The 16,800-nt window shown below is 46.2% G+C and overlaps 1 protein-coding gene across 2 annotated transcripts in view; it reads left to right on the forward strand.

The window, feature by feature from the left end:
- Window positions 1-1,868: 1,868 nt before the first annotated feature.
- Window positions 1,869-16,800, forward strand: part of GCFC2 (GC-rich sequence DNA-binding factor 2) — a 29,947-nt gene continuing 15,015 nt past the window's right edge. For both annotated transcript variants that reach the window (XM_054195369.1, XM_054195370.1), the window contains exons 1-6: window positions 1,869-2,273; window positions 3,878-3,985; window positions 5,279-5,440; window positions 6,098-6,316; window positions 7,376-7,461; window positions 8,952-9,067. In XM_054195369.1, coding sequence (XP_054051344.1) covers window positions 1,922-2,273; window positions 3,878-3,985; window positions 5,279-5,440; window positions 6,098-6,316; window positions 7,376-7,461; window positions 8,952-9,067 — 1,043 coding nt within the window. In that variant the 5' untranslated portion in view covers window positions 1,869-1,921. The remainder of the gene's footprint in view (window positions 2,274-3,877; window positions 3,986-5,278; window positions 5,441-6,097; window positions 6,317-7,375; window positions 7,462-8,951; window positions 9,068-16,800) is intronic.

Consider the following 16,800-nt stretch of genomic DNA (forward strand, 5'->3'; position numbering starts at 1 on the left):
AAGGAAAGGAGCTTTGTCAGTGTTATAAGGACATCAGAATAACAACAGGTCCCTGGGAAAAAAAAAAACCAAGATCTCTGTTTAGCATCATGAAGTCTTCATCAGTCCTGGAGTGGTAAATAAGAACCAAGGAACTTCATTGGCATTATTCCAGGTCAATCTACGTCAGCAAACTCTGCGTTGTCCAGGTTACAATGCAGAAACTGAATATACCCGTGCATCCCCAGACTATCCTTGACTTCATCCTTCAGTCATAGAAAGCACACAGCGAAAGCACATACCAATTCCACAGCGATAATGCAGCTTTGAATCAGAGCTCACAATAAGTCAACTTTAAGCACAAATCCATGGAAGAGTTTAGTTCCAGCACTTGTGGAACTACTTTATTTTTTCACAAGACTCCTAACCTTTTTCAGTGCAGAAGATGAATGATGCTTGCAAGACAAATGGTGCTTATTGAATTGTTAAAGTTTTTATAATACTCATTATTCATTGTATAGCTTTGGGCTTTATTTAGTACATACCATTAAGAACCAGCACTGAGTAGAAATGTATTTTAGTTATTTTTCTCTTGGGTTTTTATGTTGTTCTTACTGTAATGGGTGCTTCACAAATGCATCTTTTTCTTCACAAAATTCCTGAGGCAAGTTAATATTAGTATCTTCATCTTACAGATGAAGGACAGAAAGGTGGAGCAATTTAAGCATGAACATTTCAAACATCTGCTATTTTTGGATGTTTGTCTTGAGACACAAAGGCCTTACTTCAAGGACTTGCTCTTCATGGTTTCATTTGAAGCTGGATGTGCTTTCTTTCCACATAGCCCATCAGACATAGATCAAGTCGGCACGGCAGAACTGAAAGACTGATGCAAGCTATAGCACCATGCTTCACCGCAAACCAATTTAAGTCATCGCTTGCCACAATCCCACCTTCCTTCTGTTCCCAGCCATATGTTCCCCTCCCCTTGCGCCAGTGGTGGCACCTGCCTGATTTCTTCGGTGAGCTAAACCTAGAGAAAGGAATAAAAATGTGCCACTAGTTTTTGACAAGTTATGGAACAAGCTTTGTATTATAATAAGGTATTATTATAACATGTATTTATTTATTATTAGTTTATATGATTAATATTTCTGAAATAGCTATTTTATAATGGTGTAGTGGTCTATAATGGTTTAGTGGGAGGTGTCCCTGCCCACGGCAGGGGGGGTTGGAACAAGATGATCTTTAAAGTCCCTTCCAACCCGAACCATTCTGTGATTCTATGATTCATGAATAATTAGGCATTATTAATTATGTCCTTATATTAATTTACATAATTCATAATTATAAACATTATTTATGAAGTAATTATTAAGTATACAGTTATTATTAATTGACATCATTTAGCATTTAAATTATTTATAAATCCTGATAAGTTACAGGTATAATAACAAAACGGGGTACGTTTTTGATGACCTCGCAACAAGCGGGGGGAAGCACCCACCCTGGCATGAACGCGGCCCTTCAAACAAATTTCATTTTTACACATCAACGATCAATTAATTGGCAGCGAAACACCTCCCACTCTCTCCCCAGCGGACCCCGCCCCCGCTCCCCCCAGCCCCACCACAGGCCGCCACCGCCCCCGCTCCCCCCAGCCCCACCACAGGCCGCCGCCGCCCCCGCTCCCCCCAGCCCCACCACAGGCCGCCGCCCCTCACAGCACCCGCCTCCGCAACGGTCACTGACGGGCACGCCCCCTCACCCTCATTGGACAGCTGGCCCTATGTCCCGCCCACCTCCCGGCGGGACGAGGCCGGGGGCGGTGTGTGCGCGCCGCGGGGTGGGGTTTGCGCGGGGTGGAGGCAGCGCGTGCCGTGCGCTCGCGCATGCGCGCCGGAGACGTGGCGTGCGCGGGGGGCTCCGCGGCCGTTCCGCCATGTTCCGGCGGCCCCCGCGTAACTTCCGCAGCCGGCGGCGGGCGGCCTCCAGCGGCAGCAGCGACGAGGAGCCGCAGTCGGTCGCCGCCGCCGCCCCGTCGCCAGCCCCCGAGCGGGAAGCGGAGCCTGAGGATGGTGAGGGGGACCCCGGCAGCGCCGCCGCCGCCTCCCCCGAGAGGGACAGGGCCGCGGCGGAGGGGCCGTTGTCCCCGGAGGAGTCGGCGGGTAGCCCCGGGGGCCGGGAGCAGAGTGGAAGGGCGGCTGCGGGCCGAGGGCCGCGCCGAGCCGGAGCCGGGCTGGCGCCGGGAGGAAAGGCCCTGCTGAGCTTCGGCGGTGAGGAGGAGCGGGAAGGTAAGGGTTCGGCGACGGCACCCCCTGGTGAGGGCCGGCGGAGCCCTCACAGCCTATCGGCCTGGAGAGCGGCTCGAGAGGCTGGGGGGGAGCATCCGGGCCAGATGGATGAAGAGGCAGGAGGGAAGAGATGCCGTCCAGATGTCTCTTGACAGGCTTGAGAGGTTGGCCCTCATAAACTTCAACAAGGCCAAGTGTAGGGTCCTGTACCTGAGTCTCGGTAATCCCAAACGCAGGCTGGGCAGAGAACGGACTGAGAGCAGCCGTGAGGAGAGGGACTGGGGAGTGTTAGTTGATGAGAAGCTCAACGTGAGCCTGCAATGTACACTCGCAGCCCAGAAAGCCAACCACATCCTGGGCTGCATCAAGAGTGGCGTGGCCAGCAGGGCGAGGAAGGGGATTCTGCCCCTCTGCTCCGCTCTGGTGAGACCCCACCTGCAGTCCTGTGTCCAGCTCTGGAGCCCTCAGCACAGGAAGGACATGGACCTGTTGGAGCGGGTGCAGAAGAGGGCTGCAAAGATGATCAGAGGGCTGGAGCACCTCTGCTATGAGGACAGGCTGAAAGAGTTGGGGTTGTTAAGCCCCGGATAAGCTCCAGGGAGACCTTATAGCGTCCTTCCAGTACCTAAAGGGGGCCTACAGGAAAGATGGGGAGGGACTCTTTATCCGGGAGCAGAGCGATAGGACGAGGGGTAACAGTTTTAAACTGAAAGAGGGTAGATTTAGATTAGATATTAGGAAGAAATCCTTTACTGTAAGGGTGGTGAGATACTGGAACAGGTTGCCCAGAGAAGTTGTGGCTGCCCCATCCCTGGAAGTGTTCGAGATCAGGTTGGATGAGGCCTTGAGCAGCCTGGTCTAGTGGGAGGTGTCCCTGGCCGCGGCAGGGGGTTGGAACTGGATGATCTTTAAGGTCCCTTCCAACTCTAACCATTCTATGGTTCTGCGCCTCTGCATCCTGCAAAAGGGCAGGGGGCTTTGTGTTCCTGCAGCCTGAGCCCCGGACCGGTGTGCTGGGGCACAGCAGGTCAACTTTATGCCTTTTTATGTCCAAAAATAGGACTAATTATGCATTGGGCTGCTCTGAGGGTTTATAGGAGAAATGCATATAAAAGCACTTTGAAGATGATACGTGTCCATGTGCTTTTGGGTGGGAAGTGTTTAAAAGCTTCGTAGAGCTGGGGAAAGCTAGGGAAAACGAGACCAGCATAGTTAATGATGCACTAGCTTAAATAACCGAAAATTAAATGTTTAATTGACTCTTCTGTTTCTTTTGTGGGTGAAGACACAGAGCAGGTCAGGGCAGCTTACAGGACTTGCTGTGATGTGACAGACTGCAAACAAACAGTACATTTCAACAGTACAGTGTTGCTGTATTGAGGAGGCTGAGCTGCACCATTTTAAATTAAGAGGTGGTGGATTTTGAGTGATAAAGCCATAGAAGTAGTTAGACTTAATGCAGCCTGAACTTTAAGAAATATGCTGTGTGCACGTAGAGATTACATGCACTTTATATGTAAAACATGTGTACATATACTGCTGTCTTTGTTATATACTGCTCTCTTTGTTATGTTACTTAAAATCATTTTGTTGTATCTGGATAGGTGAAGAATTTTTTAAAATTAAGAAGCCATCCTTCAATGAAGTAACCTTTAGAATTCAAAAGAAGGAAAGCTTACTGCCTGCACAGACAGAAATTGAAGAAAGCAAAAGTAAGTACTTTTTTCAGTTAAATATTTTATGGAATACTTATATGAAAATATATTACAAAATTGGTTTGTGAAGAGTGACGTACAAATACTCCTGTTAGATGTCTTTTACTTGTTAATTGAACCCGCAATTATACTTATAATGTTACTTTACAGGTTTATAACTTCAGTCTATTTGTGCTGAAATTATTTTCTATATGACCTTAGTAAAAGAGTTTCAGAACTTGGAGGCTCTTCTTAAGAAGACCTGCATACGCAGAACCCCAATAGTACATCAGAGCGAATAAACTTCTGATAAATTTATACCTCAGCATCACACTTTTCAAAGTGTGGGGCAACTGTCCAGTCCTTATTGCTATCAAATTGCAGTTTGAGTATTTGCATTGAGAGAAAATGTGTACTTATAGTCTTTTGTAAACTTTAAACTTTGTGTTATTAAACAGTTAGCTGTTACAGCATTTGAATATTTTAATTGAATGCAATCAATAGCCTTGATTGTTCTGGTACTATTCCTGGTCTCATTGAACTGTAGTAAGTTTCCTATTTGGATATTTGGGTTTTGTGTGTTTTGCTTCCCCACTATTCTCTTTTTGACACCTCTGTCAATTCATAGATATACCCTAATTGCTACTGTTAAATAAAAATAATTTAGATTGAGAAATAATTTCCTTTGAGATTGTAATTCAAATGAGATGGTATAAATTTTCGTAGTAACTTCTTATAAAAGTGTGCCTCATACTCTTATAACAGGTGGCACATTCTGTTGTTCAGTAATCCGATAACTTACTAAAGATGTAGTGGCAGATGAAGAGAAATCAATGTTTTTAAATAATTCAAAGGTAACTGGAGACAAGACAGACAGACAGAAACCTTTATAGCTTCAACAAGGACTCCGTCGTTGTTAATACTAATAAAAATAACCTCTTTCTAAATACAGTTTGTAAAGTCAAGGGAGATTAATCCAAACAAGCTGTGAGCCATCGGGATATTAATCAGTTGTTATCCGGGAGCTGATATCGTTGCTTTTCTGTATGGAAATGTGCTCTGTGTCTCCGAAGGGCTTATTAGTTTAGGGTTATGACAGATGCATTGATTTGAGACCAGATCTAGCTTGTAAATGGTTATCTTCGAATGTCAGAAAACTTGATGTGTTTTGATGAGGACAGGTACAGATAGGTAAGTGACCAGTGATTGCCGCAGCAAGGCGTAAATAGTTACTGGTAACCAGTTATGGCACATCAGATTTCAGCAGGTGAAACTGAAGTCATGATTCTTACTTTTTTTTCCCTAATACAGAAATCTGTCAGTTGGAGCCTAGAACTGACAACACCAAGGCCACTTGTGAGGAAGAAGAGGAGGAGGAGGACGCAAGTTATTCCTCACTAAGTGAGGACTATAACAGCTCAGACTCTGAAAATGAATCCAGCTCTCCACAGAGGAGGAAGGATTTATCACCAGGTTAGTTTCCTGGATTTTTTTTTTTAAACAAAGTTATTTTACAACATTCTTTGTTTGAAGTACGTGACAAGATAGGTGAGATGAATCGCACTCAACTTAAATCACGTAAGGTGTAGGCATCTTGTTTGTGTTGAGTCAGGGCTACCCTCCTTCTGAAAGAATAGTGATGATTCCCAGATATTTTTGGTTGCAGATGTTTGTTGTGTTTCGGTGTTGATTTTGGAAATGGATCAGAAATTATGACCATTGGTTTCAGAAGAAAGGCAGGAAAAAATTCCTGTTTAATGGTACACGATTCCCCTCATGAGATTAAAATATAACCTCCCTTGTGCTGATCTGTAGACTTTGGATTCCCTTGTGAACTCACTAAATTTAGTAACCTTGATTTATTTAGGAGATGGAAAAAAGGAGGACAGGCTAACAGGGATTCATTTAAAAGAAAAAAGTCAGAGTTTTGATTTTTGTACTGAGAGCCACTTTTTAAAGATGCTTTTCCATCTCCGTATATTCAACATGGTAAGTGTAGTAGAAAATCAGCTTGTGTCCTATATTCACAGTGTTACAGTGATCCTGAACGGTGGTGATTATTAGCGTTAGGGGCAATAAAGAGTGTTGCTTTTATGTCTTTTACTTAGATTTTCTTTCTCTTCAATACAGGTGGTATCCCCAGTGCAGCTTGTATTGATGCTGCTCGGAGGAAACGTCATGTAGCCAGGACACAGGCAGATTATCTGCCACTGGATGTTTCGAACAGTCGTCAGGTCTCTCGGAGAAGAGAAAGCAGTGATTTAGAGAGTGAAGATGAGTCTGATATGAGGAGTCTCAATTTTGCTCCTAAAATGAGAACTCTTAGGCAGAGGATGACTGAACACATGGGTGAGTTTGTGCCATTTCTGCCAGTGGTTGTGTCTTTGTTTTACTCATGTCTGGAAGAATGTGGGACTTGCCCAGTAAAGAGCAAGTGCAGTGCAACACTTTGCTCCTCAGGGGTCTTGGCAAAAGGCTGTACAGCTGGTGCTTGATGTTTGTGTGGGACACTAATCTGGTTTAGGTCTCACGAATGTGGTGGTGCAGGATGCTTTGAGAAACATTTACAAAATGATTTTTGGCCTTGTTGTCTGAAAAAAAAAAAAAAGCCTAGTAGGAGGCACAGCATTTAATGTGAATAAAGCTGCTGTGGTGTAAGACAAACTGTCTCACTGAAGTTTTCTAAATCCTGTCTGCTGCTTTTGGTCTGTTGTTCCCAGTGCTCTCCCTGCATTGATGTTATGGCTGTTCTTGAAAAGGGGTGGGGAAGACCCAACAACCCAGCCTTTCAGAAATAAATAAACCTATTGCATGCAAAGCATGTGTGGCTTTTCCATTGCTTTTTGTCCTCTTATAGCTGCTTACAGTTGTGTTTATGAAGCTGTGGTCTACCAAAGGTGTAGACTGGATTTCTTGATTATTTGAATAAGAGTTATAAGGAATGTGTAACTATGAGCTGATTCTACTATTCTAATTAATGCCAAAGAGGTATTTTTGTATCTATAGTAGAGCATACATTTTAGAGCGCTCAAGGATTTGCTGTGTATAATGTCACTGTGTTATAGTCTAATTGTACTCTTATTTATGTGCATTATACACAGCTTTGCTTTGAGACATAAAAATGAGATGATTGTGCTTCTTGTACTGCAGCAGTGGGTGTCAGAGAAACAGTATGTTGGGGAAATTAATATTAGTGTGAATTCTACAAATCCCACTAGCCATTTCCAAGCTTTCCTTGCCTTTTTGGGAGTCCTCCATCTACAGTTTTTTAATTGGCTGTTTTCTGTGTGTATCACTTACCAGTAATGGTTGGGAGAACCACTTTTGCTTTAGAAGGAGGAGAACACAGGAGGGGAAAAATAGATAAAGGGTGTAATTACATCTAATAATGATTGTTTTCACTCTTAGTGTCTGTGAGCGGTGAATCAAGTGAAGATGAAGCACAAATAAAGTGGGAAGAACAGCAAATAAAGAAAGCCATTAAACTCTCTCAGGTGACACATGCTTTCCTAACCACTGAAAATTTGTTTTCGTGCATTGTCAAGAGAGCTTGTTCTGGAGTACTGTCGTATCTCCTATCTGCCCTTGTGTTAGGGAGGCTTTTAGGAAGTAACGCCCTCATTCTCCACAGAAAAGGCAATTAGAAATAGGGGAAGATGATAATGAAAATCTGTAATCTCTGTCTAGCTGTTCAGAAGCAGGGTATTGTCTACCTGTGTGTGATGGAAGACTGTTAAAAGCAGAGAATAAAATTCTGAACCCTGTTTTTTTTTTTTTTTTGCTGCCGTACAAGGGATCTTGAAGGCAAGAGTGTGCAAATACTACAAATATCAGAGTCGCAAAGCAAAAACTATTTTATTATGCTAAATTTCTGTTGGGTGGCAATCAGAGCTCTTTTCACAGTTCAACTGGATTCTGTCTGTTTTTTTTCCTAGTAAATTGGCAAAAATAAACTGTGTATCTTCTGATAAGCTGGAAGTTCTTGTTTCTGGCTTGAATCACCTACTCTGGATCAGACTTGGAAAATCTGAATGACCGGTTATTTATTTCAGCATAGGCAATTGTAGGAATTTCTGCCTGTTAAAGGGGAGCAGTTACAGGACTGGGAAAAAGTTACATTTTTCTGCTGCCGAATTTCAAATCCAGTATGATTGGTGTTCTTTGGTCCTCATGTTTGTTTCTGGAAAAATGTTAATTTCTGCTGTTCAGGAAACTGCAGCAATTTTTAGTAGCAGACCCTGTTAATCATGGACTTGATTGCTTCAGCTGATTGTGTTTTGGCTAGACTTTTATATAAAAACTACTGTTTTAGAATGTAAAGTGTCTTTTAATTTATAAGCTAAAATTCAATGGAATCCTTTTTTTGTTATAATTACAGTTAAGCTGAGTTGTCAGAATCGACAATCTTTCTTTTGGCCCCTGGCTTTGTCAAAAGATACCACTCATATTTATTGGGGGGAGGAAAACAGAAAGTTTACCATCAGAATACAGAATATTAAATCACCAATGGATGGCAAATAATTTAACATAAATATATTAAAATAGTTTTAAAAAAGCAAGATATGAGTAAAATCGGATATTATCACCACTGCTTGGCTGTGGTTTCTTTCTACGTTTTATATTTAGAATCTTAATACTAGTGAAGTCTCAGCTGTCAGTATAGAAGCATTATTGAAAACTTAATGTTTTCAGGCCAAGACAGCGACTTAAGCGTACCCTAAGTTATGGATCACCTTGCTCTTTGTATGCTTATGCGCTATATGTTTTTATACAACATATATATGCAGTGTTTCGCACTTTGTTTCCCTTGCTTTTGTTGTACTTTTCTGTACAACCTTTCTGTAGTAAAATTGATGATTGAAATGTGTATCTTTATATCATGTCTCGTGTGTTTTCAAATGATAGGTCTTGTTGGTCTATAGAGCTGCGGGGGGAAAAGTCACGTAAATGGTGTATTAAAAATTAACAGTTAAAATTTTTGTAGGAAACTTATGATGATGCTTCCCTGCGTAAATCTCCAGCAGCTAAACCAAAGTTTGATCCCTCTGTTTCTCTACCACCTGTGAACTTGGAAATTGTGAAGAAGCGACTGTCTGAGAGGTAAATCCTGCTTTTCTGAACTTAACTTTTGAGTTGTCTGAGCTTTTGTCACAATAAGAGATGACAGCTTTGAAGTCTTATTCTTTTTCCAGAGTATTGGAGGTTTTTTTTATTTCATGTTTAATACACCTGTTATGATGTCCAGTAGAGTACTACAAATTTTTAACTTTACCTGGGAATGCTTTGTGTTAGGGGAGCATTTGGACGTTTCAAGAGTGTTTAGTCGACTATAATTTAGAATTCATTTAAACAGCAGCAGCTCTTTATGTGTGCTAATAGTTTTTGACAGGAACGTTGGTTCAATGTAATGTTTGCCAAGCAAGCAAAACTTCAACCAGGGCAGATGGAGCTGGCAATCCCAGCCCTCTTCTGGTGGTTCTTACACCAGCTGCAAAAATAGCTCAGTATTTCCAAAAGCAGCAGTAAAGTCTCTGCAGACTGTTTAGGCAAACTTGAACCTGCCTTGATTTTTTTTTCTTTAATCCTGTGCCAGGCCGTGACTTTTTCTTTAGTAGTTCAGCTGCTGTACGGGCAGCTGAAGTGTCCTGGGATGGAGGTGGGAACCTCCAAGAGGGTGTGTGAGAAGGACAGCTGGGGTCAGGCATCCTAAGGTAAGCCATCCCCTGTCATCTCTCAGAGCACCAGGAAGCAGCTGTTCAGATAAGTTTAGACAAGTAACTTTATACAGCTGAAACATAAATATGTGCTATGGACTTGCCCTGAGTTCTCCCTGTCTATGCTTTGCTTTGTACAGACCATTGTTCACCTGCTTGTTTAAAGAATTGCAACTAAATTGGACTAAATATTTTTGTGGAATTGTATACTTTCTTTGCTGTAATCACCTGAGTGGAATGAGTTAAATGAAGTGGGGAATTTATGTACAGAATCGGATACAGAATAAGGCTATCAAGACTGGGAAAACCTAAAAATAGCAAGAAGAGGAGGGGGAACCTGTTTGATGTAAACTTGATAGATGTGTTTAACATGATTGTCCTGGTTCCGGTGGGGATAGGGTTAACTTTTCCTGGTATTCCATGCCATGTGAGCCACGCCCACCCTGAGCTGCCGGGGGAGGGGGCAGGAAGTTGCCGCTTAAAAGCGGGCTGGGGCGGCCCGGGTCCGGCCGGCGAGCGGCGAGCGGCAGGGGGAGCGGCGGTTCCGTAATCGCGTTTGTATATTCCCCTATCCGTGTTGTTGTTGTTGTTGTTTGCCTGTTCCCTTTGCTGTTCTATTAAACTGCCTTTGTCTCAACCCAAGAGTCTTGCCTTTTCTTACGATTCTTCCTGTGTTTGGAAGGCACGAGCGAGCGGCACGTGGTTCTTTGTTGCCGTCTGAGGCTAAACCACGACAGTCCTTTTTGGCGCCCAACGTGGGGCTCGAAGGGTTGAGATAACGACAGAATCCAACTAGAACGTGGAAAAAACGGTTTGGGTTTTTTTTTTGTATGCATTTATTTTATTAGGTAAGTAGTCACTGGTCATCATGTTGCTTGGTTTGTTCTCATGGCTGTGTTACATAAATTCCTATATGGCTTATGTACTCCCTGCGATGCTGTTTACCATGTCTGGAACAGGGATGAGGATTATCATTCTGCTGTCCTGTGCGATATCTGTTTATGATATGATAACATCACTGTTCAGACGGCTATTTTGGGGTGTTTATGCGGTTTTGCTGTCCTGTCCGTACATTGGACACCGTCTCTCAGAATTTGTTAATAATTTCCCCAGCCCTTCTGCCTCCCTTTTCTCCTTCGGGTCAGGTATGACAGCTTTTGAGAATTTTGAATATCCTTGGGATACTCAAACTAGCGTGTTCCTAGTGCTATGTCTCCTGAATACGTTCCAGGTCTTGTTTAGGGTTAAGCGACTATTTAAGACTACCACCCGGAGATCTGCTCCGAGGCTGGATAGTCAGGGGTGGCATGGCATGTGGGAGAGCATGGGCAGGTACCTAGAGAACTACTCACCTCCAATGGTCTGGGACTTCACCCCTGAACAATTACAGGACCCTGATAAAGTGGTAGAATATTTGAAGGGAAAATGCTGTGGCTATTCTAGAGAGGCACAACTCACCGCGCTGTGCTGGGCCCTGGCCAGTATCTACCAGGCACTGCTCAGAATTATGCAGCACCCTCAAGGGGAAGAGATGGAAACCAGACCTGCGGCGGCCCCTGCGGCTGCTGCAGCCCCTGCTGCAGCCCCTGCGGCGGCCCCTGTGGCTGCTGCAGCCCCTGCGGCGGCCCCTGCGGCGGCCCCTGTGGCTGCTGCAGCCCCTGCGGCGGCCCCTGCGGCGGCCCCTGTGGCTGCTGCAGCCCCTGCGGCGGCCCCTGCGGCGGCCCCTGTGGCTGCTGCAGCCCCTGCGGCTGCTGCAATCCTTGCGACAGACACTGCGGCTACTGCAACCCCCGTGGTAGCCACTGCCACTGAACCAGGGAACCAACCCATGCCAGTATCAGTTGCCCCCATACAGAAGAAGAAGTACACAAAGAAATCAGTTCGCTTAGTAAGAGATGATGATGAACCAGGGCCATCACGAGAGCAGGAGGAAGAGGCAGAACCAGAGATAATTACTCGATCCCTATCCTTGAGTGAGCTGCGGGATATGCGAAAAGATTTTAGCCGACTTTCAGGCGAGCACATTGTCACCTGGCTGCTCCGGTGCTGGGATAATGGGGCCAGTAGCCTGGAATTAGAGGGTAGGGAGGCCAGGCAGCTGGGATCCCTGTCTAGGGAAGGCGGCATTGACAAGGCGATCGGGAAAAAGACCCAAGCCCTCAGCCTCTGGAAACGACTCCTGTTAGGCGTGAGGGAGAGGTACCCCTTCAGCGAGGATGTTGTATGTCAGCCAAGCAAGTGGACTACCATGGAAAGAGGTATCCAGTACCTGAGAGAATTAGCCGTGCGGGAGATGATTTATTATGACTTGGACAATGCAGACTTACCCACAGACCCTGATGAGGTGCGATGCACAAGGCCCATGTGGCGGAAGTTTGTACGGAGCGCACCATCGTCATATGCCAACTCCCTGGCAGTAATGGAATGGAAAGGTGAAGAGGGACCAACGGTGGATGAGGTAGCTGGCCGGCTCCGGCGATATGAAGAAAGTCTCTCTTCCCCCCTTGTCTCAGCTGTGGAGAAACTGTCGCGGAAGGTCCAGCAACTTGAAGAGAATATGTCCTACTCCCCACCTGCACGGGCCAGCATCTCAGCTATTAGAAGCAGGCATTTCCCCACTCAAGAGAGAGAGTACAGAGGGTACACACCACGAGGCACCCTGTGGTTCTACCTGCGGGACCACGGAGAGGACATGAGGAAGTGGGACGGACAACCTACTTCGATCCTGCGGACACGGGTACAGGAGTTGCAAGGAAGGACAACCACAAAAGGGGATCCCTCCAGGAAAAGTGCCGCCCCAGTTTCCAGTGGGCCGTTCCCCAGACAAAGCAGAAGGCTTGATCTTGCTTCTGATCCTCTTGAAGGAACTTCCAAGTCATTTATGCAAGAAGTGAGTAATGGATACTATGACCAGTATTAGGGGGGCCCTGCCTCCGGCCAGGTGGAGGAAAGGGATAACCGGGTTTATTGGACGGTGTGGATTCGATGGCCTGGCACATCAGACCCACAGGAGTATAAGGCTCTAGTGGACACGGGTGCGCAGTGTACTTTAATACCATCAAGCTATAGAGGGGCAGAACCCATTTGTATTTCTGGGGTGACAGGGGGATCCCAAGAGTTGACTGTACTGGAGGCAGAAGTGAGCCTAACTGGGAATGAGTGGCAAAAGCATCCCATTGTGACTGGCCCAGAGGCTCCATGCATCCTTGGGATAGATTACCTCAGGAGAGGGTATTTTAAGGACCCAAAAGGGTACCGCTGGGCCTTTGGCATAGCTGCTTTGGAGACAGAGGAAGTTAAACAGTTGTCTGCCTTGCCTGGTCTCTCAGAGGATTCTTCTGTTGTGGGGTTGTTGAGGGTCAAAGAACAACAGGTGCCGATTGCTACCACAACGGTGCATCGGCGGCAGTATCGCACTAACCGAGACTCTCTGATTCCCATCCATGAGCTGATTCGTCAACTAGAGGTTCAAGGAGTGATCAGCAAGACTCGCTCACCCTTTAACAGTCCCATATGGCCGGTGCGAAAATCTAATGGAGAGTGGAGGCTAACTGTAGACTATCGTGGTCTGAATGAAGTCACGCCACCGCTGAGTGCTGCTGTGCCGGACATGCTAGAACTCCAGTACGAACTGGAGTCCAAGGCAGCCAAGTGGTATGCCACGATTGATATAGCGAATGCATTTTTCTCAATCCCTTTGGCAGCAGAGTGCAGGCCACAGTTTGCTTTCACTTGGAGGGGCATCCAATACACCTGGAATCGACTGCCCCAGGGGTGGAAACACAGCCCCACCATTTGCCATGGACTGATCCAGACTGCACTGGAACAGGGTGAAGCTCCAGAACATCTGCAGTACATTGATGACATCATTGTATGGGGAAACACAGCAGAAGAAGTTTTTGAGAAAGGGAGTAAAATAGTCCAAATCCTTCTGAACGCTGGTTTTGCTATAAAGCGAAGTAAGGTCAAGGGACCTGCGCAGGAGATCCAGTTTTTAGGAATAAAATGGCAAGATGGACGCCGTCAGATTCCAATGGATGTGATCAACAAAATAGCAGCTATGTCTCCACCAACTAGTAAAAAGGAAACACAGGCTTTCTTAGGTATTGTGGGTTTTTGGAGAATGCATATCCCAGATTACAGTCAAATTGTAAGCCCTCTGTATCAAGTAACCCGGAAGAAGAATGATTTTAAATGGGGTCCTGAGCAACGACAAGCTTTTGAACAAATCAAACAGGAAATAGTCCATGCAGTGGCCCTGGGGCCAGTCCGGGCAGGACAAGATGTTAAAAATGTGCTCTACACCGCAGCCGGGGAGAACGGCCCTACCTGGAGCCTCTGGCAGAAAGCACCAGGGGAGACTCGAGGTCGACCCCTAGGGTTTTGGAGTCGTGGATACAGAGGATCCGAAGCCCGCTACACTCCAACAGAAAAAGAGATATTGGCAGCATATGAAGGGGTTCGAGCTGCTTCGGAAGTGGTTGGTACAGAAGCACAGCTCCTCTTAGCACCTCGACTGCCGGTGCTGGGTTGGATGTTCAAAGAAAGGGTCCCCACCACACATCATGCAACCGATGCTACATGGAGTAAGTGGATTGCACTGATCACGCAGCGAACTCGAATGGGAAACCCCAGTCGCCCGGGAATTCTGGAAGTGATCATGGACTGGCCAGAAGGCAAGGATTTCGGAATGTCACCAGAGGAGGAGGTGACGCGTGCAGAAGAGGCCCCACCATATAATAAACTGCCAGAAAATGAGAAGAAATATGCCCTGTTCACTGATGGGTCCTGCCGTATTGTGGGAAAGCATCGAAAGTGGAAGGCTGCTGTGTGGAGTCCTACACGACGGGTTGCAGAAGCCAGTGAGGGACAGGGTGAATCGAGCCAGTTTGCAGAGGTGAAGGCTATTCAGCTGGCTTTGGACATTGCTGAGCGAGAAAAATGGCCAGTACTTTATCTCTACACTGACTCATGGATGGTGGCAAATGCTCTGTGGGGATGGTTACAGCAGTGGAAGCAGGGCAACTGGCAGCGCAGAGGCAAACCCATCTGGGCTGCTGACCTATGGCAAGATATTGCTGCCCGGATAGAGAATCTGGTTGTGAAAGTACGCCATGTAGATGCCCACGTACCAAAGAATCGGGCCACGGAGGAACATCAGAACAACCAGCAGGTGGATCGGGCCGCTAGGATTGAAGTGGCTCAGGTGGATCTGGACTGGCAACATAAGGGTGAACTATTCATAGCTCGGTGGGCCCATGACTCCTCAGGCCATCAAGGGAGAGATGCGACATATAGATGGGCTCGTGACCGAGGGGTGGACTTGACCATGGACACTATTGCACAGGTCATCCATGAATGTGAGACATGCGCTGCGATCAAACAAGCCAAGCGTTTGAAGCCTCTTTGGTATGGAGGGCGATGGCTGAAATACAAATATGGGGAGGCCTGGCAGATTGATTATATCACGCTGCCACAAACCCGTCAAGGCAAGCGCTATGTGCTCACAATGGTGGAAGCAACCACTGGATGGCTGGAAACATACCCTGTGCCCCATGCCACTGCCCGGAACACTATCCTGGGCCTTGAAAAGCAAGTCCTGTGGCGACATGGTACCCCAGAGAGAATTGAGTCGGACAATGGGACTCATTTCCGAAACAGCCTCATAGACACCTGGGCCAAAGAGCATGGTATCGAGTGGGTGTATCACATCCCCTATCACGCCCCAGCCTCTGGGAAGATAGAACGATACAATGGACTGTTAAAAACTACACTGAGAGCAATGGGTGGTGGGACTTTCAAACACTGGGATACGCATTTAGCAAAAGCTACCTGGCTAGTTAACACCAGGGGATCTAACAATCGGGCTGGCCCTGCCCAATCAAAACTTCCGCGTACTGTGGAAGGGGATAAAGTCCCCGTAGTGCACATGAAGAATATGCTAGGGAAGACAGTCTGGGTTAGTCCTGCCTCAGGCAAAGGCAAACCCATCCGTGGGATTGCTTTTGCCCAAGGACCTGGGTGCACTTGGTGGGTGATGCGGAAGGATGGGGAAGTCCGATGTGTACCTCATGGAGATCTGATTTTGGGCGAGAATAGCCAATGAATCAGATTGTGTGCTGTTAATTGCTAAGTAACACTGTCACTGTATGTCCTCATTGCTATCTGTTGTACTACAAGTAAGGCACAGGGGTGATGGGATAAGAACTGATCTCAGCAGCCGGCGCCCAGCAGTTTTCTCAAGATCTACATCTTCAGCCTACAGACTGTGTGCATGAGCCACACCAGGTGCACCAGTCACAAGCTCCGAAAAATACAGCATGCAACAGACCAGCACCACCCAGCATCTCACCTGCCCTGAGGGACTGTTCTAACAGATGGAGCCCAAAGCCGTGGATTAAAAGAACTCAACGGACACTTTGGAGGGATGACCCATAAACTAAGGGTATTATATGTGTGTATATATATATATATATAACAGGGGAAAGTGGTGGCAATTCATTGGAACCTGCTGGGCATGGCATAGATGGTATGGAATAAGGGGTGGATAATGTCCTGGTTCCGGTGGGGATAGGGTTAACTTTTCCTGGTATTCCATGCCATGTGAGCCACGCCCACCCTGAGCTGCCGGGGGAGGGGGCAGGAAGTTGCCGCTTAAAAGCGGGCTGGGGCGGCCCGGGTCCGGCCGGCGAGCGGCGAGCGGCAGGGGGAGCGGCGGTTCCGTAATCGCGTTTGTATATTCCCCTATCCGTGTTGTTGTTGTTGTTGTTTGCCTGTTCCCTTTGCTGTTCTATTAAACTGCCTTTGTCTCAACCCAAGAGTCTTGCCTTTTCTTACGATTCTTCCTGTGTTTGGAAGGCACGAGCGAGCGGCACGTGGTTCTTTGTTGCCGTCTGAGGCTAAACCACGACACATGATAAATGCTAAAATGGCTTTTTTTTTTTAACTTGTAGTGTGGTACAGAACAATGGCTGAGTTCAATTATTTTAATTGCAAAGTATTCCCTGCTTCAGGGAAATGAAATAAGTTGTCTGTTTCTTGATTCTGCTTGCTCAAGCTGAGCAATCATTTAGGCTATGTAAGGTGGGGGGGAGAAGAAGAGTAAGCAGAGTTGTAATA

The sequence above is a fragment of the Rissa tridactyla genome, chromosome 3 (assembly GCF_028500815.1).
Source record: "Rissa tridactyla isolate bRisTri1 chromosome 3, bRisTri1.patW.cur.20221130, whole genome shotgun sequence".
In the NCBI taxonomy this organism is placed as follows: domain Eukaryota; kingdom Metazoa; phylum Chordata; class Aves; order Charadriiformes; family Laridae; genus Rissa; species Rissa tridactyla.